The sequence below is a fragment of the Delphinapterus leucas genome, chromosome 2 (genome assembly GCF_059928025.1).
Source record: "Delphinapterus leucas isolate spDelLeu-1000000601 "Yukka" chromosome 2, BTC_Dleu_Yukka2, whole genome shotgun sequence".
Lineage (NCBI taxonomy): Eukaryota > Metazoa > Chordata > Mammalia > Artiodactyla > Monodontidae > Delphinapterus > Delphinapterus leucas.
The window spans coordinates 52505861-52529561 of NC_143130.1; the positions used below are offsets into that span (position 1 = coordinate 52505861).

Below are 23701 nucleotides of genomic sequence, written 5' to 3' on the forward strand. Positions count from 1 at the left end.
ACAAATTAAGGAATAAAAAACATATGATCATCTCAATAGATGCAGAAAAAGCTTTTGGCAAAATTCAAAACCGATTCATGATAAAAACTCTCCAGAAAATGGGCATAGAGGGAACCTACCTCAACATAATAAAGGTCTTATATGTATGACAAACCCACAGCAAACATCATTCTCAATGTTGAAAAACTGAAAGCATTTCCACTAAGATCAGGAAGAAGACAAGGACGTCCACCCTCACCACTATTATTCAACATAGTTTTGGAAGTTTTAGGCACAGCAATCAGAGAAGAAAAAGAAATAACAGGAATCCAAATTGGAAAAGAAATAGTAAAACTGTCACTGTTTGCAGATGACATGATACTATACATAGAAAATCCTAAGGATGCCACCAGAAAACTACTAGAACTAATCAATGAATTTGGTAAGTTTGCAGGATACAAAATTAATGCACAGAAATCTCTTGCATTCCTATACATTAACAACGAAAAATCAGGAAGAGAAATTAAGGAAATAATCCCATTTACCATCACAACAAAAAGAATAAAATACTTAGGAATAAACCCACCTAAGGAGGCAAAAGATCTGTACTCAGAAAACTATAAAACACTGATGAAAGAAATCAAAGATGACATAAACAGATGGAGAAATATACCATGTTCTTGGATTGAAAATATCAATATTGTGAAAATGAAAATACTACCCAAAGCAATCTACAGATTCAATGCAATCCCTATCAAATTACCGATGGAATTCTTCATAGAATTAGAACAAAAAATTTTACCATTTGTATGGAAATACAAAAGACCCCAAATAGCCAAAGCAATCTTGAGAAAGAAACACAGAGCTGGAGGAGTCATGCTCCCTGACTTCAAACTATACTACAAAGCTACAGTAATCAAGACTGTATGGTACTGGCACAAAAACAGAAATATAGATCAATGGTACAGGACAGAAAGCCCAGAGATAAACCCACGCACATATGGTCATCTAATTTATGACAAAGGAGGCAAGAACATACAATGGAGAAAAGACAGCCTCTTCAATAAGTGGTGCTGGGAAAACTGGACAGCTATATATAAAAGAATAAAATTAGAGCACTACCTAACACTGTACACAAAAATAAACTCAAAATGGATTAAAGACCTAAATGTAAGACTGGACACTATAAAACTCTTAGAGGAAAACATAGGAAAAACACTCTTTGACATAAACCACAGCAAGATCTTTTTGACCCACATCCTAGAGTAATGGAAATAAAGACAAAAATAAACAAATGGGACCTAATTAAACTTAAAAGCTTTTGCACAGCAAAGGAAACCATAAACAAGACAAAAAGACAATCTTTAGAATGGGAGAAAATATTTGCAAATGAAGCAACTGACAAAGGATTAATCTCCAAAATACACAAACAGTTCATGGAGCTCGATATCAAAAAATCAAACAACCCAATTAAAAGATGGGCAGAAGACCTAAATAGACATGTCACCAAACAAGACATACAGATGGCCAAGAGGCACATGAAAAGATGCTCAACATCACTAATTATTAAAGAAATGCAAATCAGAACTACAATATCACCTCACACCAGTCAGAATGGCCATCATCAAAAAATCTACAGGGCTTCCCTGGTGGCGCAGTGGTTGAGAGTCCGCCTGCCGATGCAGGGGACACGGGTTTGTGCGCCGGTCTGGGGAGATCCCACATGCCGCGGAGCAGCTGGGTCCGTGAGCCATGGCCGCTGAGCCTGCGCATCCGGAGCCTGTGCTCCACAACGGGAGAGGCCACAACAGTGAGAGGCCTGCGTACCGCAAAAAAAAAAAAAAAAACTACAAACAGTAAATGCTAGAGAGGGTGTGGAGAAAAGGGAACCCTCTTGCATTGTTGGTGGGAATGTAAATTGATACAGCCACTATGGAGAACAGTATGGAGGTTTCTTAAAAAACTACAAATAGAACTACCATACAACCCAGCAATCCCACTACTGGGCATATGCCCTGAGAAAACCATAATTCAAACTTCAAAAGGACATATGTACCCCAATGTTCATTGTAGCACTATTTACAATAGTCAGGACATGGAAACAACCTAAGTGTCCATCAACATATGAATGGATAAAGAAGATGTGGTACATATATACAATGGAATATTACTTAGCCATAAAAAGGAACGAAAGTGGGTCATTTGTAGAGATGTGATGGACCTAGAGTCTGTCATACAGAGCAAAGTAAGCCAGAAACAGAAAAACAAATATTGTATATTAACGCATATATGTGGAATCTAGAAAAACAGTACAGATGAACCTATTTGCAGGGTAGAAATGAGACACAGACATAGAGAATGGACGTGTGGACACAGGGTGGGAAGGGGAGGGTGGGACAAATTAAATTGGGAGATTAGGATTGACATATATACACTACCATGTGTAAAACTGATAGCTAGCGAGAACATGCTCTAAAGCACAGGAAGCTCAGCTTGGTGCTCTGTGACAACCTAGATGGGTGGGATGGGGGAGGGAGGGGAGATCCAAGGTCCAAGAAGGAGAGGATATAGGTATACATATAGCTGATTCACTTCATTGTATAGCAGAAACTAAAACAACATTGTAAAGCAATTATACTCCAATAAAAAAATTTTAAAAAAATAAAAATAAAACACACCACGCACACTGCCTCTCTGACAGTCCTCATGCACCCCTGCCACCTGGAAGGAACCCTGCACAGAGCCCCACACCGACAGGGCTGTGTGCTGCTAGGAAGCGGCTGCTCTGAGCTCCACATTTCTCTCTAAGGCCACGTGGTTTGTTCGTACATCTTTTTTTTTTTTTTTTTTTTTTTTTGTGGTACGCGGGCCTCTCACTGTTGTGGCCTCTCCCGTTGTGGAGCACAGGCTCCGGACGCGCAGGCTCAGCGCCCATGGCTCACGGACCCAGCTGCTCCGCGGCGTGTGGGATCTTCCCGAACTGGGGCACGAACCCGTGTCCCCTGCATCGGCAGGCGGACTCTCAACCACTGCGCCACCAGGAAAGCCCTGTTCGTACATCTTTAAATGAATTACATCAACACATCAGTCTTTCTTCCTTGAGAGGATTCTCTTATTGATAGTAACTTCATCAAACCCCTGAGCCACTTTGATCAGTTCATTTCCTCATAAACAGAAAGTACCAGTGATTTGTCTCAAACAGTGAAATGTTCACAGCTCAATCTACACCACGTGTGAAAGGTTACGTCTGACGTCACACACAGCAGCCCCTCCACTACAGACTTGAGACCACTGTGCCTCCTTCCCAGAGAGCCTACATGCACTGGGGGACTTTACATCTCCGTACGGAGCTCTAAACTTTCTATTCAGTTGGACTCACCCCTCTTTCTAACGAATGTAAGAGAGACAAGCGTATTGGAAGATTCCAGGAGGGACCCTTCCAGAAAACAGTTTCCTTGAGTCCAGGGACCATGCTTCACTTATCTGTATGTCCCCTGTGCCCAGCACAGGGCTTGGCCCTGAGCAAGCACACTGAATGTCTGTTGTACAGCAGGATGGATAGATGGATGGATGGATGGATGGATGGATGGATAGATGGATGGATGGATGGATGTGAACAAATGGGTAAATGCGTGGGTGGGAAGATGAGCGGAGAGATGGAGGGAGAGAGCAAGAGAGGGACAGGGAAATGGATGGGTGGGAGGATGGATGGATGGATGGACACATGGGTGAGTAAATAAGTAACAGAGGTCCCACCCCATGTACCCTTTAGCCACTCAGGGAAGCAGCAAGTAAGTATCTTGCCAGCGCTCGGCACTGGTCGTCTTCTTCCCACCCCCAGCCTCCAGGATGGACTTCACTAAATCCCTAAAAGGTTCAAACTGTCCTTCCACCAACCTCTCCAGGGTCTAGCAGCAGAGGAACAGTAGAAGGAAGGTGTCACCCCTCACTCCTGAGGTGACATGTTACCATCCACCCCCCACCAGTTACCAAGGGCCAGGTCAGAGCTGACACTCAGCCACCCCAGGCTGACCCTGGTGGAGGCTCAGGGAGGCCCAGCGAGTGACCAGTGCTTAGAGGCCATGTGGGAAAGAGGGGACACCTGAGCTGAAACCAGATGTGTAAGCAGGAATGAGCCTGACTAACATGTGTATGTGTGCGTGTGCGTGTGTGTGTGTGTGTGTGCGCGCGCACGCGTGCAGGAGGGAGTGGTGAGGGAGGGGAAGGCAAAGACCCCCAGCGGACCCTAAGTGAGACCCTGGTGTGTCTGAGGATGGAGAGGCCCAGGCAGCCAGGCAACAGAAGATGGGGCGGGCGAGCCCAGAGGCAGGTGCAGCGTCAGCGGCGCCCTCTGTGACAGGCCCTGGGTGCTGCAAAGACAGTGTCGAGCCACAGAGGGGGTGGAGTGTCCTTGGTGATACAATCAGGTTTGCATTCCCCAGAAGTTAAGGCGGCACTTGGCTTGCCCGCCCCAAGAAGACCTGACCAGCCTTCCTTGGAAAGAATCCTACTGACCCTGGGAGAGCCCATGCTGACTGCAGAGAAAGCCCATCCCGATCTCAGGAGACAGGCTCTGAGACCTCGTGAAGCTGCCTGGACTGTGCCTTGCCCTGTGAACAGGCATCAGCACTGGCCACGGCCAGCCTCGCCTGTCCTCACTGAGGTCTGGGGGGGCAGGAACCCTGACAGCGGCTGGGCACATGCCGGAGCAGGGCTGTGTAGGTATGTAGAAAGGGGGGCTGCTGTCACATGCAGGCCAGGATGTCACCTTTACAGTCACCTTTATTAGCACAAGCCTGTCCACTGAAGGCACCAATACTATAGAAGGGCCATCAGCCCGAAGTCCCCTCCGGCAGTTCCCTTGGGAAGTAGGTGCTGCTATGATCCTGGTGCCCGCCTGGGGCCCACTCTGAGTGCCTCCTGCACCAGCCAGACGTGAGCCAGAGGCCTGGGTGTGCACCAGGCAGCCTGGCCCTGACCTCAGGGAGCTTCCGACGTGGCTGAAACTTCTCCAGAAAGAAACGTGTCTCCTTGGAAACCCCTCTGGTGTCTGGGGTCTCGCAGTTACAGCAGAGCTGTCGTGGGCAAACCCCAGAGGGATTTCTGCAGTGTGGACGGGGCAGCCCTGGGCTTCCTTGTGCTGAAGAAAGAGGCGTAGTCATGTGGTTCCAGTGCAGTCTTTACAAATTCATCCTGAGCAAGAGAAACCATGTTAGGTTTAACGAATGGGCTTCTGAAATCTGAGTGTGGGAAAATTATTACTTGCCCCTGTACAGCACCTTCGGATTAAATGAGGGGCTTCTCAGGCTTCCCATCACCTGAGCCCACACATCAAGCCTAGGTAGGAAGGTCTGTGTGGTCATTTGCTCCTCAAATGACAGCACAGCAAGGACAGAGGCCAGCTCCCAGCGACAGGAGCATGGAGTGGCAGGTAGCTCTCAAACCCACGTCCCCTGGAGCCTAGGCAAGCCTCTCAGTGGACTCAGCTCAGCCTCTGCGAGTTAGGGGTTAGGAGCTGGGACGCATGTGCTTCCGCCACGACCCTGGGGGCAGCCCAGCATCCACCGCCGTCCTCTTGGCTTCCTTCCCCTCCTGCTCAGGCCAGCATGCTCTCGCAAGCCACCCAGCTGCTTCTGTCACTGCGCAATCTCGATCATTCTTCTCCAGTTCTTCTCCACTGATCCTCTCCTGAAACCAGAAAAGAATCAACAGAGCATCCCAATTAACACTGGCCTGGCTGCGCCCTGCACCGCGAGCTCAGAGTCAGAGCAGGCGAGCCAGGTTCACACACCAGGCCGGCCGCGGGGACACCGTGTTCTGTACATAAGATGCTCTGAGCACAGATTTACTGATGGGAACATATATTTAGTGGTGGGACATGAAGTCCTGGCCCGGGGACATCCAAGAGAGAACAAGGCAAGGAGGCACTACTATAAAAGTGGGGAAGCGCAGACTTCCCCAGACACATGCCCGCAGGCGTCAGGTCACACTGGACACCTCCTGCTTCCTCTAACGGCCTTTAACATTTAAAAGGAGAGTCAGAGATTAGCACAGAGGCAAAGCACACACTCAGTTCAGTAGCCTGACAGCCCATCTTTCCACTGTGACCCAAGGAACAGGAAGGCCCTCCTCTGCCAGATGGCTAGAACTGATGTCAGACACTAGTCAGCTTTTCTAAGATAATCCAGCACTTTCTGAGATGTTTTATGCCTTTGATGTTGAGTCTTCTGTCCCAGAACCATCTGTTTTCCAATATGAGCAGCATTCCCCACAAAATGCATTCATAAGTTTTGGAGTTTAATGTCATTATCGTTTCTTTAGGGATTCCAGAGCAAAGGCCCTTCCGTGCCAGCAAATGGATGTCAGCACAATCACCTTGTGTGGACAAGTGTCTGGCTTGGCCTCAGGAAAATACTCATGGAATCGTATCACTCCAAAATCTTATAAACTACGGACGACAACAGGCCAGCAAGGAATATTCAGGAACCATCCTTACCTGCGGTTCTGTCTACCATTGCTCTGAACTATCTCATAACCTAATGCCCTATTCCATTTTCTAGCATCTGGGCTTGAGGGGTGGGGAAGGAAAGAAAGATAAATTTGTCCACACATTAGTTCTGCTTGAAAGATACTGGTCCGTCACAGAATCTGAAATTCAGATTTTTCAGTATTTCCTTAACAATGCAAAATTACGGCTCATTCCCATGTGTTCTCTGTTTAGTTTTGGCTTTGTCAGAGCTTGTCTAGCTTAGAGAAGAGGACTGTGAAAAGTCTAATTGCAATGGCCTCTCCTCCCACTGCAGCTCGGAGATTCTGAGCATAAATCAAGGGCCTACTGCCCCAGAGGAGCCCAGAGCAGAGGTGTTTAGGAAACTTCATGAGCATGACACAATGACCAGTCCTAGAATGACACACATTTGTCACTGTACCTTGTTGTCTTCTCCATTATGGGATATTCCGGGTCCACTGTCTTGAGAAGTGCACCCAAGAGCAGTCACTTCCTCCTTGGAATTTCCTGGGTGAGCTGCCCTCCCCAAGCAAGAGAGTGGGGTGAGCAAATGGGGTGACTCCCAAGGGACTGGACAGTCAAAAGATTAATAATATAATGGGGACACTTCCAAAAGCATGGAACCCCACCACCCAGTTCTATCCTTTTGACCTTCACCCTGACACCTGCTACATGCCCTCCAAGGACAGGAAAACCTTCCAGGTATTGGGAGAGTGGTTCTATTCAAGCATTTCTGAGCTGGAATTTTGATCTATTCTCCCAACTATTCAGGCATTAAATGCAGTCAGATCTCCCATTCTATTCCTTGGCCCCCCTCTTTGCTCACTGGAATTCTTACTCACAAGAGAGACCATAATCACACATGTTAATTCAGCCTCTCTCCCCGCTCCTACCAAATCAGTACCAACTTGGAAGGGGGTGACTTTCTTATCCTACTGTGCACCTCCCCACACCCCAAAATCCATAAGTGGAGGTGTGGTGAGGGGTTCAGATCCTTTAGGAAAAAAATATGCACTTTTCCATTTGAGCTGAAAATACAAATGAAACACATGAAAATACAAATGAAACACATTTTTCGAATAAAGAATATTACTTGTTACCTATATAAGTAAATGTTTAAAGTTTATTTCCAGACTCTATAAATGAGCAAAATTTGGTTTGGCAAAATTGAATCATAAGCATCTAAAAATACCAGCCCTCTTTAGCCTTCTCTGATATGTAAGATTTTATATAATACAGTAGTAGCTGCCCATGTACTTTCCTTCACAAAAACCATAAGCTCATAAATGAGCTCAGACACTTCTCAGCCAGCCTCATTGACTACTGTATCCGGATCACCTGGACACTTCCCAGTGCTGAGAAATGCTCTGTTAACAGTAATCAACTGAATGAGTGAGTGAATGAATGAATGAGAGAATAAAGTAGATAATCCATTATCAATTTTCTTCCTTTCCTGATGTGTGAAACTGTGGTTTTATGTGTTATGGATGAAAGTATGTTAATAGCTATCAAACTTTCCCTTGTACTTTATTCCTAAGCAATGAAGGTGCAATACTTTTTTTTAAATTAATGATAATTTGGACTCACAAGGATGAGAATCTGAGAAGCAGCCACACAGGTAGGTCAAAGGCAGATGCCTATGATTTGCCATCCGATGCTGCAGCAGATAACAGTGGCCACTAGAGGGAGCCACACAACCTTTCAAAGAGCAGCATTAGACCAAAAAGCCCATCCAGCGTGATGGTTCTGTTCTCTGCCCTTCCCAGCCTGGCTCACCCCCATATGCTTGCTCTTGCTACTGCTCTGTGTAATGCCTGACTCTCCAGAACAAGCTGAAACAAGTTAGAGCTGCAGTCTGCTAAGCATCAGGCTTTTAGAAAAATGACCCCACTTCCTCAGCTCAAATATTTCACATCTCTTTATGTACATTCCCTCCAGCTTTAAAAATTAAATACTAACAGAAGAAAAGTATTTTCCCTATGGATGACAGTTGAATCTATTAAAAATTCACCTGGAAAGAAAGCAAAAATATAACCTAAAAATGAAAAAAAATCTTTTTTAATCTGTGTGCAATTACTTCCTGCCTCCAGCAACTTTTTCCGTTAACAATAACAACAAAAAAATCAACTGTTGACGTATTCAATTTCATCCACCCCACCCCCAGTAAAGAAACTTAGGCATGTGCAAGCTAATGGGGAAGTCACATCGGACAGAATTCTGATCCTATTGGTCAAGTTTCAAAGGCTTCATATGTAACTGAGTATAGGAAGAAAAAAGTTTCCCACAAACTCCTTCTCTCAAAAGGTCTGAATAACCCTGTAAATATTTTCAGGGCCTTTATAAGCCACAGATGTTATCAACACTCAGGACCGTGCAAACTCTAAAATCCCCAGTCCACAAATGACACTGCTTCAAAAACAGATTTTAAAACATTTGAAAGGAGAAGTTAATTTCCCGCTGAAATGTTGTGGAATGTTGTAATATGTCCACACCTTAGTTAGAATGTGAAAAGCAACGGGCCCCACCGGGCTTCTGGCTTATAGTTCTATTTCTGTGGCCCATGAAATTGTAGGAAACCTCCTAAATAATAGTCAGAAATAAAGGGACAAAAGATAGAATTTAAAAAACAGAACAATTCAAGAAAGCAACTCTAAGAATAATTGATTAAAACTAAAATTAAAATAAGTGGCCTCGTGACATTTCCAAGGAAGAGAAGGTTCCAGAATCTGCATTGTTTGGTGATGGGTGGGAAAACCCAGTGGGCTAACATTTGCTGATTTCCGTGAGGAGAGAAACAGAGGAAAACAGAGAAACTGCTGAGCATCTGGGCTAATCTGTGATCGCATCTGTGGCCCCCACTAGCCGGCCGGCCTGGAAAAAACCTGAGTGTCAGCGACGACTGACAAAATTGTTACAAAATGAAGCTGGTTGGCGGAAAACCTTCACGAGTGAATTAAAATCCTGACTGCTGGCCCTGGGGGGATACAGGAGGTGTGGGTGAAACTGGGAACTAGCCATGATTTACACAGGGAGTGAAAAGACCACAACTTAGAATTTTTCAAAAAATTATAGTTTCGGTAATCTAATTATATCCCTAATTATAATGATGACCCTTCTTCCTTCAAGGGACTCAAGCATGCTTCTGGAACCTTCTCTGTGAAAGTCCCCTCATTTGCCGTTTTAAGGAGAGAGTTGGTGCATCTCAGAGTGAGTTAAAGTGACAGGGCTGGCATCTGAATTCTAGCTCATTTCCTCTGACCAGACCACACCAACTCTCTCAGCTCTTGAAATAACCCCCAGTGGAATTCTCCTCAGAGGAAGCCATCTCCCCAATTATGCAAAAACGTCCTCCCCTGCAAACCCCCTCCAGCCCATGCAATTTCCACATGATTTCCACATTCTGATGGGCAAACCATTTTTTTTTTCCATTTCCAGCCAAGGAAGTGCAACATCCAAGCCACAAGCCAGGAGGCATGGGGGCTGCAGGCTCCTTTGTGAAGCCCAGTGAGAAACCCACACGGCTGGTCGGCCAAGGGCCTGGGACCCTGGCTGGCTTCCCATCATTTCCGACTTTCTACGCCACAGGGCAAGTCACTTAACTGCCTCATTAGGATCACAGTCACAGCCCTGCCACAGCCTCCTTCCCAGGTGCCCGGTCACCCCATTAATATCTGTAAAGACCCATTAAGCCTCCTAGCGGAAAGGCACCAGAGGAGCAAAACCTATCACCATCATCATCAATAAACTCCCAGGCACTCTCCCCTGTCACCACCTCAGGGGAATCAGTCACCATGGGAAGAGAAAGCCTGGCACCTCAGCCTGCCTATCCATCCCCTAATGAGCTACCTGCAGCCTCGGAAGTGGCACTCGACCCTGAAGGGATCTCAGCCATGCTTTCATCGTGGCCGGTGAATTTAAAGAGACGCTCCCTCGCCCCCATCTCCCCTGCAGCCCTGCCCCCAGCTGCACCTCGAGCTGCAGCTGAGGCCGTCCTCCCCTACCTGGGAGAGGTGGAGGGAATGCCGACAGAAAGCAGCCTGGAGACCTAAAGACAATGTGTGTCTGCCACCCTGTTTGCCCCTCCAGCCCTCAGACCCACCACCTGGAAACAGACACCATCCATCAAAAACCCGCCACAGGGCTTCCCTGGTGGCGCAGTGGTTGAGAGTCCACCTGCCGATGCAGGGGACATGGGTTCGTGCCCCGGTCTGGGAAGATCCCACATGCCGCGGAGCGGCTGGGTCCATGAGCCATGGCCGCTGAGCCTGCGCGTCCGGACCCTGTGCTCCGCAACGGGAGAGGCCACAACAGTGAGAGGCCCGCCTACCGAAAAAAAAAAAAACCCCGCCACAAACTCGCTGAAGACGGCCTGTGTGTCTGTAACAGGGCTGCCTCACACCCACGTGAACCCTCCCCGGAGGAGAAGGGACAGAGTTCGCTCTTCCAGCAAACCCTCGTGTGTCTTAGAATTTTTACCAGATGCACACATTGCCTACGGGAAACAATGCTTTCCAGGGACCTTCTGCTAGACAGAGGCAATTAATCCTCTTGCATGTTTCAATGACCCTTTCCGACTGGAAACGGGGAACCCTTAGTCCCAGGGAGTCTCTGATTTGGCTAAAGTGGGGGCGATCTATTTGAGCAAGAGGGTCTGGAAGGTGTGGTTCGTTCAGGATGGGAGGTGGAGGAAGGCCAGGATGCCACCGCCCGGGTTTCACTCCCTCCTCTATTCCTGCAACAGCAACAAACAGAACGTCTACACAGCCTGACTCGATCCGCACCAGTGAATCTGTGCTTCCGTTACCGACACTGGAAAAAACCAGACCAAAGGGCATGCTTTCACCCCGACTCACAATCTGGACGCCTTGCCTGTTGAAGCTGAACCTTCAGCCAGATGTTGACTCGCTGGCCCCAGGCTCCTGGGGGCTCCGCCTCCCACAGGCGCCCCCGCTCCTCTGGATGCTCCGCCAGGAACTTCCTACAGACTGAGGGGAAGTTGCACACAGGAGTCAGAGAGGCCCACGCAGCCCTGGTGCACACACGCCGTCCCTCGTCTGCGTCCCCAGGCACAGCCACTTCCGTCCTTCCTGCAGCCTGGCCCGGCCCACCCCCAGCTCTCTGCTCTGCCGCTGCCCCACGCCAACCCCCCACCACCCCGCCCGCCATCCTCCACACCTGCCTCCCACTTTCATCCATCCCATTAAGCCTGCTCAGGCGGCCACAACAAAACACCACACACCCAGGGCCTTAAACAAGAGACATTTATTGTCTCGCAGCTCTGGAGGCTGGAAGTCTGAGATCAAGGTGTTGGCAGGCTTGCCTTCTCCGGAGACCTCTCTCCTTGGCTTGGAGATGGCACCTTCTTACTGTGTCTTCACACTGTCTTCCTTCCGTACCCATCTGTGTCCTAGTCTCCTCTTCTTACTGGGACCTCCTCTTACCAGTCCTATTGGATCAGGGCCCACCCTTATGACCTCATCTAACCTCACACTCAGTTACCTCCTTATAGACCCCATCTCCACATACAGTCCCCTTGGGGGTTAGAATTTGAGGAGGACCCAATTCAGCCCATAATGGCACCCCACTCGGTCCTCTCCACAGGCACTGTCCTTCCTCTTTCTGAGCCTCCACAGCCCTCTTCTCCCAGGGAGCCTTCCAGCTTATCCAGAGACACCTTGACTCCAGAACCCCCTCAAGGTTGTAGACTTTTATGTTCACAGGGTGAGCATTTCCACGTGGCAGGGCCCCGAATCCAGCCGAATGGGAAGCTGCTCCTGGTATTGCAGGTGCTGGGGGCTCCATCAGGCCCAGGGCAAGAGCACAGATGGAAACCCACAGAGCATGATGCTAAGTACTCAAAAGGTGTAAGCCAAGCTAGCCGAGTGCTAGATAGAATGTTCTGCTCTCCTGTCTTGACAAATATAACTTCTTAACAGCAGGAAAAGCCAGTTTCAAATTTAGAATTCTTAGACTCCTTGGAGTTTTGCACCTGAATGTGGCGATGCCAAGAGAGCTGGCCCCCAGCTGGCAGCCCACCCCCTCCTCCCATCCCAGCTCCCAGCCCATGGCAAGGGGCCTGTGCATGCAAATATGGACACCACGCCCACGCTCCACCTACACCCCACCAGCAGCTGTCCCAGGGCCTAAGGATGTGCAAATTGGTGGCATCCTCTGCTTTTGGGGGCACAGATCCAGGATAGAGTCCACTTGGGCCCTTGGCAGCCCCTGACAGGAACCCTGGGGTTCTGGTAGCCTGACCTGGTTTAGGAGTGGCCTGCACCCAGGCGAGAACAACCTCTTGGACCTGCAGATTCCTCATCCCGTGGAGAGAGGTGCAGCTTCAACAGGGTGCTAAAGCATGGGGCCCTGGGCAGGAGGCCCTCCGGGCCATTCCAAGGGCAGGACTGAACTGGATACAAGGCGGTCAGTGAAGCCTGGAGCAGCCACACCCGGCCCGGCCTTGAGCCTCCAGCTGCTGCTTTGTCCTGCTTTGTCCACACTCTGCCTGCTCACACATGAGCCCAGGCACAATCAGGGTGACGTAGAAGCTCAAGGCCCCAGCACCCTTGGCTGGGCCACTGAGACCCCAAGTGTGATTCAGAATCAGTACCTTCAGATCTTCTTTCTCTACCAGGTGGAGATACAGGCCCCTGCGAGGGTCTCTGCAGTGCTGGCCTAGCGGTGGTCCCCGCCCTTTGGAGCCTGCTCCTCCCCAGGGGAGACCTAGGTGGCTGCCCTGGGGGCCAACACACTCAAACAAAGTCTCAGAGCTGAAATGAGAATGACGGGAGGGAGAGACAGCAGGTGGGCATGGACAGAGAACCAGTGCCAGAGTTCCAGAACTTTCCAAGACCTCCAAGTGAACAAACCAGTGCAGTAAGCCTCCAGTATTCTTTGCACAAATTCAGGATCTTCAGAGTTTCGTGAGAGATGGAGAGTTTGAAAATACAAAGAAATGACCAAACCTACTTGAGGAAAATATGTTTTCGCCTGGTTTTCTTATGACTTCCGAGCAACAGAAGTTTCCTTGCCTTTCGCAGCTTTTCTCTCCTATCTGTTGTTCTCACACCATAAGGACACTGGAAACTCAATAGTAAGGGTCCAAAAGTATCTGTATGACAAGGAGTGAGGCAGGGCCCAGTGTGGGGTGGATGTGCTTCATGGGGGACTGTGGATCCTGGGAGATGCTCCCCAGTATCTCCCACCCTTGCTGATTTGGAGTGAAACATTTAGCATAAGAGCTTTCTGAATTTCCTCTGGCAAATACATATTAAGATTTCTTTTCCAGAACCTGGAGAAGGATTGTGGTAGTTCATGTTATATGTCAACTTGAGTGGGCCAGGGGTATCCAGACATTTCGTCATACATTATTCTGGGTGTGTCTGTGAGTGTGTTTTTGGATGAGATTCACATTTTTAATTATTTATTTATTTATTTATGGCTGCGTTGGGTCTTTGTTGCTGTGTGAGGGCTTTCTCTAGTTGTGGCGAGCAGGGGCTACTCTTCATTGCGGTGTGCGGGCTTCTCATTGTGGTGGCTTCTCTTTTTTGCAGAGCATGGGCTCTAGGCGTGCAGGCTTCAGCAGTTGTGGCACATGGGCTCAGTAGTTGTGGCACGTGGGCTTAGTAGTTGTGGCTCATGGGCTCTAGAGCATAGGCTCAGTAGTTGTGCCACACGGGCTTAACTGCTCTGCAGCATGTGGAATCTTCCCAGACCAGGGGTTGAACCCATGTCCCCTGCATTGGCAGGCAGATTCTTAACCACTGCGCCACCAGGGAAGTCCCGGGATTCACATTTGAATCCTTAGACGGAGTAAAGCAGATTGCCCTCCCCATTGTAGGTGGACCTCAGCCAATCAGTTGAGGGCCTGACTACAAAACAAAAAGTCTGACCCTCCCACAAGTGAGAGGAACTCCTCCTGCCTGACTGACTGAGCTGGGACATTGGTCTTTTCCTATCTTTGGACTTGAACTGAAACACTGGCTTTTCTTGGGTCTCAAGCCTGTTAGCATTTGGACTGGAACCACACCATCAGTCCTCCTGAGCTTCCAGCTTGCTGACTGTAATCTTAGGATATCTCAATCTCCACGTTGTCTGAGCCAATTTCTTATAATAAATCTCTTCTCTCTCTTTCTCTCTCTCTCTCTCTCTCTCTCTCTCTACATATATATATATATATATATATATATATGTATATATATATATATATATATATATATATCTCCTACCGGTTCTGTTTCTCTGGAGAAGCCTGACTAATACATGGACTCAGTAGGACAAGAGTGGATGTGGGGAGCCATCTTCTGTAGTAAGAGCTACACAGGTGCCCAGGGCTCAGTGCATTTGGAGCTTGCCTTCACTCAGCTCCTGGTCCCCCTGGGGCTCCGAGTTGGAAAGGCAAAGTGATGACTAGCATCTTCTCGTGCAAGAGCAAAGGCCCTTTGAGGCCCAGCAACAACCAGCAGCACAGTGGGTTCCCTGGATTCTGCTTCTCTCTGACGCTGTGTTGATTTGGTTCTTATTATTTCTAAATCCAATTCTTCTCAGGGACTGGGAAAGGTTTGCCCCTTGTGATCAGGCTTAAAGTCTCAGTGCTGAAGCAACAGGAGATTTCTCAGAGGAGAGACAACTCACAGGTGTGTCATGGTGCCAGCGGCTCTGAGGGACCTCCCGCCCCAGAATCATCTGGAACCCACATGAGTTACCCATCCCCGTTACCCAAGCGCTCCTCCCGATGCAGTGATTACCTTGGTACATGGCAGGGGAGATTGGCCAGCTGATGCCCAGGGCCTCGTCCTCTCGGAACGTCTGGCAGAAGTCCCTCAGCATGGCCAGGCCCAGGCCCTGGCGGCGATGGCTCCTCCGGACAAACACGGTGTCTAAGACAGGCAGCAGGTAGCACACACCCGTGCCATCACCACACAGGCTGCCTGAGGGGAAAGCAAGAGACACGTGCTGTCCCCTGGGCTGGACTAGCCTGCCAGGACCCGGCAGGACTCCCACTTGCCAGGTCACTGGTACCATTTGGAAGCAGTGCAGCCTCACAAACTAAACACTGAAGACCAAACAGCAGATCACCCTAAACCACCAGCTCTCCAGCTTACTGGGCAGCCCACACATTGTCAATTACTGTGAGCAAGGCCACTAGGCTATTGCCCTGAAATGAAATGCAAACCCAGGTGACTGAGCGAGCGAGGCCATCGTGCACCCAGACTCCTCACATCCCTCCCTCACCGTGCACAGTTCAGAGGTCCCCAAAGCCAAGGAGGAGCATCTGGGCAACGTCAAAGTTCTTCGTGATGTGGGCTGGGAGACCCAGCCAACGCATCTCCATGGCATGGACTTGTTCAGAGTTCACCATGGCCAATTATGGCAAAGTACACCTGACCCAAACAGACTAAGTCCTGTTTCCCATAGAACATCAATGACCCTGCTATAGAGAGGCTACAGCTGGCACCTCTCCCACTTTTCTACCCTGAATTTAACTTTACTGCAACCAGCACTAACAGCAGCAAAGTTGCTGTTTCTGCAACAGGAAGCTACCCTTGCAGTCAGTCACCTCTGTTGTCACCCTAGCTAGAAATGCCACACACACCCAACTATATCACCTTCCTCACTTCCCAGCCGCACAGTTGCCTGTGCTCTAGATGCACTGGAATCCAGGAAAAGAAATATGTCACATAGTCAGCTCCTATTGGAAGAGGTGGTATTTGTGTCTGCAAAGATTCAAAGGTGAGTAATTTCCCAAACAAACAAAAAAATGATTCTGAGTCTAATTAGCCAGGCTGAATTGCAGAGCTACATGCTACTGTAGTGAACTGTTTCAAAAATGGCCACAATTATTCCCTTTCCTATATCCACACACCTTTGCATGTGATTTTGAAGGTCCTCCCATCAAGATATGGGGTCTACTTCCTCTCCCCTTCAATCTTGCTGGCCTGGTGACTCACTTTGAGCAACAGAATGAAGCTGGCAAGAGCACACCAGTTCCGAGCCTAGGCCTCTCGGGGTCCAGGGCCCCTCCATTCTTTCATAGATCCCTATCACTCACCACAAGAACAAACCCAGGCTAGCCTGCCACCAGGAGAGAAACATGGCCCAGGCACCCTCATGGTCCCAGCCAACATCTAGCTGGTCTTAAGAAACAGGTGGGCAGGTGACCACAGACACATAGGCCAGCCCAGCCTAGGGCAGAAAACCACCCAGCTGAGCCTCAGCAAAATCGCCAACCAAAAGAATGGTGAGCTAAATAAATAGTTGGTTTTGTGCCCAATATGAATGAATAAATAAATAATCTGTGACCAATGAGCAACCCCAATTACTTGAGATGGTAATTGTAAAGAATTTGGAATTTATCCTAAATGTGCCTGAAATAACAGCACCAACTGGGTTGCAATTATATAACTTCCAATTTTATAGACAACAAGAACAATGGTCCCTAAACAGTGAAGTCCTTCAAAGCTAAGAATGTTTAAAATTAAATAAAGACACAATTCCACTCACAACAGCATTAAAAAGTAAATACTCAGGAATATATTTAACAAAAGAAGCATAAGCCTTAAATACTGAAAAGCACAAAACATAGTTGAGGGAAATTAAAGAAGATCTAAATAAATGAAGAGAAATTCCATGTTCATGGGTTGGATCAGGGTCCCCAACCTCCAAGCCACAGACCAGTACCGGTCCATGGCCTGTTAGGAACCAGGCCACACAGCAGGAGGTGAGCAGCGGGCGAGCGAGCGAAGCTTCATCTGTATTTACAGCCGCTCCCCATCACTCGTATTACCGCCGGAGTTCCACCTCCTGTCAGATCAGTGGCGGCAATTAGATTCTCATAGGAGCACGACCCTCCTGTGAACTGTGCATGCGAGGGATCTAGGTTGTGCACTCCTATGAGAATCTAATGCCTGATGATCTGAGGTAGAGCTGAGGCAGTGATGCTAGCACTGGGGAGCGGCTGCAAATACAGATTATCATTAGCAGAGAGGTTTGACTGCACAGTGATCATAATAAATCAATTGCTCGCAGAATCATATCAAAACCCTATCAGTGAGTGGCAAGTGACAATTAAGCTGCATCTTACATAATAGACTGGACATAAGCAACACACTTCAGGTGTCACTGTCTCCCATCACCCCCAGATGGGACCATCTAGTTGCAGTGAAACAAGCTCAGGGCTCCCACTGATTCTGCATTATGGTGAGTTGTATAATTATTTCATTATATATTAAAATGTAATATTAATAGAAATAAAGTGCACAACAAATGTAATGCGCTTGAATCATCCCAAAACCATACCCCACCACGGAAAAACTGTCTTCCACGAAACCAGTCCCTGGTGCCAAAAAGGTTGGGGACTGCTGGATTGGATGACTCAATACTGTTAAGTTGCCAATTCTTCCCAAACTGACCTGTAAGTTTAACAACAGTCCTATCAAAATCCCAGCAGGCTCTTTTGTGGAAATTGACAAGCTGAGAGTAAAATTCATGTGAAATGCAAAGTCTCTAGGATAAACAAAACAGAAAAAAAAAAAGAAGAAGAAGAACAAAGTTGGAGGTTTTATATTAACCAATTTCAAAGCTTCTTATAAAATCAAGGTAATCAGGCAGTGTGATAATGGTGCAACAGTGGGCATATAGATCAATGGAGCAGAAGTGAGAGTCCAGAAGTAAACTCTTACACTCCGAATTTCTATAAAATGCCATGGTAACTCAGTGGGGGAAAAGACAGACTTTTCAACAAACTGTGGTGGAATGATTGGACATCCATAAGCCAAAAATTAATTAATTAATTAAAAATGAACAAATTAATGAATGAAGCTGCAACAGAAAAGAGCCCAGAATGAGACCCACACAAACACAGTCAACTGATCTCTGACAAAGGAGCAAAGCAAAGTGAATAGAGGAAGGACAGTCTTTTCAACAAGTGATGCTGGGACAGTTGGACATCCACATGCAAAACCATGAATCTAGACACAGACCTTAAACCCTTCACAAAATGTAGCTCAAAATGGATCACAGACACAAATGTACAATGCAAAACTACAGAACTAGAAGATAATATAGGAGAAAATCTAGATGACCTTGGGTTTGGCAATAAACTTGTACATACAGCATCAAAGGCATGATCCATGAAAGAAAAAATTGAGAGTTGAATTTCATTAAAATCAAATTTTTCTGCTCTGTGAAGGACACTGTCAAGAGAACGAGAAGCCACAAACTGGGGAAAAAATATATTCAAAAGACATATCTGATAAAGAACTATTATCCAAAATATACAAAGAGCTCATAAAACTCAACAATAAAAAAAACAAACAACTTGATTAAAAAGTGGGCCAAAGACCTTAATAGACACCTCACCAAAGAAGCTGTACAGATGGCAAGTAACATGAGAAGATGTGCCACATCATATATCATCAGGGAAATAAAAATTTTTAAAAAGTGAGATACTACCATACACCTATTAGAATGGCCAAAATCCAGAACACTGAAAACACCAAAGTGCTGTTGAAGATGTGGAGCAAAAGGAACTCTCTTTCATTGTTGGTGGGAATGCAAAACGATACAGCAACTCTGGATGACAGCTTGGTGGTGGTTTCTTTTCTTTCTTTTTTTTTTTTTTTTTAATTTTTGGCTGCATTGAGTCTTCATTGCTGCATGCAAGCTTTCTCTAGTTGTGGCGAGCGGGGGCTACCCTTTGTTGTGGTGCACGGGGCTTCTCATTGCAGTGGCTTCTCTTGTTGTGGAGCATGGGCTCTAGGCAAACGGGCTTCAGCAGTTGTGGCACACAGGCTAAGAAGTTGTGGCTCACGGGCTCTAGAGAGCAGGCTCAGTAGTTGTGGTGCATGGGCTTAGCTGCTCCACAGCATGTGGGATCTTCCCCAACCAGGGATCGAACTCGTGTCCCCTGAATTGGCAGGTGGATTCTTAACCACTGCGCCACCAGGGAAGTCCCAGCTTGGTGGTTTCTTACAAAACTAAACCTACTCTTACCATAGGATCCAGCAATTGTGCTCATTTATATTTACCTGAAGGAGTTGAAAATTTATGTCTACTCAAAAACTGGCACACAAATGTTTGTAATGCCTATATTCATAATTACCAAAACTTGGAAGCAACCAATATATGCTTCAATAGGAGAGTGGATAAATAAATTATGGTACATCCAGATAATGGACTACTAGTCAGTGTTAAAAGGAAATGAGCTATCGTGCCATAAAAAGATATAGAGAAACCTTACAGCACATTACTAAGTAAAAGAAGCCAATCCACAAAGGCTACAGAGCATACAATTACAATTATATCTTCTGGAAAAGGCAAAACTACGAAGGCAGTAAAAATATTAGTGGTTGCCAAGGGGTAGGGGAGAGCAAGGGATGAATAGGTGGAACACAGGATTTTTAGGGCAGTGAAGCTACTCTGTATGATGGTACAATGATAGAACATGTCTTTATACACTTGTCGAAACCCACAAAACATACAACACAAAGAATGAATCCTAATGTAAACTATGGACTTTAGTTAATAATAATGTATTCATATGGACTGAATTGTGTCTCCCCAAACCCTCAGTACATCAGAATGTGTCTGTATTTGGAGACAGGGCCTTTAAGAGGTGATGAACTCAAAATGAGGTCTTTAGATGGACTCTAATCCAATCCAGTTGGTGTCCTTATAAGAAGAGGAAATTTGGACACACAGAGGGACACCAAGAATGCACACACACACAGGAAAACCGTGAGAGGACACACCGAGAAGATGGCCATCGCAAGCCAAGACATAGGTATCAGAAGAAACCAAACTTGCCTACACCTTGAACTTGGATTTCCAGCCTCCAGAACCATGGGAAAATTAATTTCTGTTGTTTAAGCCACCCAATGTGTGGTGCTCTGTTACGGGAGCCCTAGTCAACTAATACATGCATCAATATTGGTTTATGAATTATAATAAATGTACCACGCTAATGCCATATGTTAATAATAGAGGAAACTCTGTGTGTGTGGAGGGGGATAAGAACTCTCTGCACTTTCTGCTCAATTTTTCTATAAACCTAAAACTGCTTTAAAAAGTAAAATCTGGGCTTCCCTGGTGGCGCAGTGGTTGAGGGTCCGCCTGCCGGTGCAGGGGACACAAGTTCGTGCCCTGGTCTGGGAGGATCCCACATGCCGCAGAGCGGCTAGGCCCGTGAGCCATGGCCGCTGAGCCTGTGCGTCCGGAGCCTCCACAACAGTTAGAGGCCCGCGTACCACAAAAAAAAAAAAAAAAAGTAAAATCTGCTAATTTTTTAATGTATAAGGGATTTTTAAAAATGAAGCTGGACCCTTACTTCACATCATTTAAAAAATTAATTCAAGATGTATCTAGACATAAATATAAGAGTTAAAACTGTAAAGCTTTTAGAAGAAAACACAGAAGGAAATCTTCACAACCTTGGGTTAGGCAAAGAGTTCTTAGCTTTGACATCAATGGACACAACCAACTGGTAAATCTGACTTCATCAAAATTAACTTGGTACTTCAAAAGACACCACAAAGAAAATAAAAAGACAAGCCACAGACTGTAAGAAAATGTTGCAAATCACATTCCTGATAAAAGACATATCCAGACTATATAAAGAACTCTTATAATTCAACAAAAAGAAAATCAACAACCAATTAAAAATGGACAGATGATCTGAACAGACATTTCTTCAAAGAAGACATACAAATGGTTAATAATCAGTGAAAAGATATTCAACACCATTAGTCATTTAAAAATGCAAATTAAAACCACAATGAAATGCCACTTTTGACCTACTAAATGGCTATAATCAAAAAGACAAGCGTTGACAAGATGTGGAGAAATTGGAACCCTCATATATTGCTGCTGGGAATACATAATGGTACAGAAACTTTGTCAAATAATTTGGCAGTTTCTTAAAAACTTAAAACATATGCTAACCAAAGACCCACCAATTCTGCTCCTAGGAACCCACTTAAGAGAAACAAAAACATGTCCATACAAAGACATGTATGCAAGTATTTATACCAGCATTATTCATAATAGCCAAAAACTGGAAACCATACTGGTAAATGCATAAACAAAATGTGGTACAGTCATACCATGGAACATTACTCAGCAATAAAAAGGAATAAAATACTAATATATGCTGCAATTTGGATGAACCTCAAAAACACCAAGCTGAGTGAAAGAAGCCAGACACAGAAGACCACATACTGTATCTTTCCATTTATATGAAACATCCAGGAAAGGCAAATTGATGGAGACAGAGAGCAGAGCAGTCGTTCCCTAGAGCTGAGATGGAAAGAGACTGACACCAAAAAGGCAACTTTTTGGGGTGATGGAAATATCTAAAATCTGGATTGTGGTGCTGGTCATACAACTCTCTAAATTTGCTGAAGAACAAGTCACTGAATTGTACACTTAAAATTGGCAACTTTTATGGGATGTAAAATTATACTTCAAAAAAACTGATTTGAAAAGATACAATGAATTGTATTAAATTGTATTCGAAAGATACAATTAAATAAGGAAAGGGAAAAATAATAACTTTACAGTATAGAAAGGGGGTAGACACCCCCTTGAGTGATCAGGGTGAATATCACCAGTAGTAACGTTGGCATCTTGTACCCCACACCTGATATGACCACGTGAGGAGAAGCATGCTTCACTGTGCCCCAAACTCATAACCCTGGTCAAATCATGAGATAATATCATACAAATCTAAATTAATGGACATTCCATAAATCTCCTGACCAGTACTCCTCAAAAATGTCTAGGTCATGAAAGACAAGGACAACCAAGAAATGGTCCCAAATTGGTAGGGGAGGCTAAGAAGACCTGAAGATTAAAGACAACAAAGACTCCTGATCAGATCCTACAAGAGAAGGACACTGCTGGAAGATCAGCCAATGTTAGTTTCTCAGTTTTGACCACTGTGCCATGGTTATGTAAGATGCTAACATTAGGGCAAGGTGAGTGAGGGTATAACAGGAACTCTCTGTCCTATCTTTGCAACTCTTCTGTAAAACTAAAATTATTTCAAAATAAAAATCTGGGGTGGGGCAGAGGAACACTGCACCAGCCCTTCCTAAAGGCTCATCATACTTTCAAGTTGGTCAAATAAAACCCATCTCAATTCACAAAGCAACAAATTGGCCTTTTAATAAGAATATTAATGAACTGTAATAAGAATATTACAGCCTGATTGTGAACGGGGCTGAGAGAGCAAGCTGGTTGCACACAAATGGACTCCCCATTCATAATCAGAACGTAAAATCCTAGGAAACCTTCCCACATACAATAGCACTGAACAGTTGGTAGGAACCCTAGCCATGATCTCATCCACTCTACCCATTTTATAGACATGGCAGCTGACAGGGGCAAGAAAGGTTAAAAACATAGGACTTGGCTCCTTTTTGTCAGTAACAGCTGCCCAACTGGCTTTCATCAGCTCATGGGGAGTGTTGATACCACAGCAAAGAAATTAAAGGGAAGGAGACAAAAAGGATAGAAATGAATTAAAACGAAAACAAAGACACAACATAAAGTATTTTTTAAAAAAATTCAAGAGTTGCTAAAGCCAGAAAGAAGACAATTCATAAAGCACATTAGGAATTAAAATAGATATATCACTATAGATGTGGCAGAAATTTAAAAGGTAAGAGAATACTGTAAATAACTGTAGGCCAATAGATTTGAACAGATGAAAAGGACAAATTCCTAAGATAATACAACCGACCAAAACTGACTCACAGAAAAACAGAAAAACTAAACTATCCTATGACCATGGAAATCTGAACGCAGTAGTTTAAATCCCTCCCACACTGAACACACCAGGTCAGGTGACTTTAGAGATAAGTTCTGCCAACTTTCCCAGGAAAGCCTTCCAGAGCACAGAAAAAGAGACATTAGTCCATGACTCAGCCTATGAGCACACTGTAACCTTTTCAGAGAAAAAGATAAAAAGCAAATGAAGATCAGATAATTAAGCAAATAACAGTAGTTCCTGAACATAAGACAAAAAACAAACCAACAGTAGCAAACCGAACTCAACAAAGTTACTCCACTGGTAACTGGTTTCTCTGCTCATGCCCCAGGCTGTTCTGGGGGAGATACAAATGATCAATAAGGTATCCAGGGTGAAACTACCACGCCCAGGCATGAACTAACACCACACAGAGGGCTTTTCCATCAACAGCCTGGGAGGACCTG

The 23701-nt window shown here is 45.9% G+C and overlaps 1 protein-coding gene across 1 annotated transcript in view; it reads right to left on the bottom strand.

The window, feature by feature from the left end:
* Window positions 1-2890: 2890 nt before the first annotated feature.
* The window catches only part of FAM169B (Protein), an 86839-nt gene continuing 66028 nt past the window's right edge, over window positions 2891-23701 (bottom strand). Inside the window, exons 7-10 of the mRNA XM_089906229.1 lie at window positions 15235-15417; window positions 11341-11472; window positions 6909-7003; window positions 2891-5667 (exon numbers count right to left, since the gene is read on the bottom strand). Of these exons, the coding sequence (XP_089762355.1) occupies window positions 5488-5667; window positions 6909-7003; window positions 11341-11472; window positions 15235-15417 (590 nt within the window). The 3' untranslated portion in view covers window positions 2891-5487. The remainder of the gene's footprint in view (window positions 5668-6908; window positions 7004-11340; window positions 11473-15234; window positions 15418-23701) is intronic.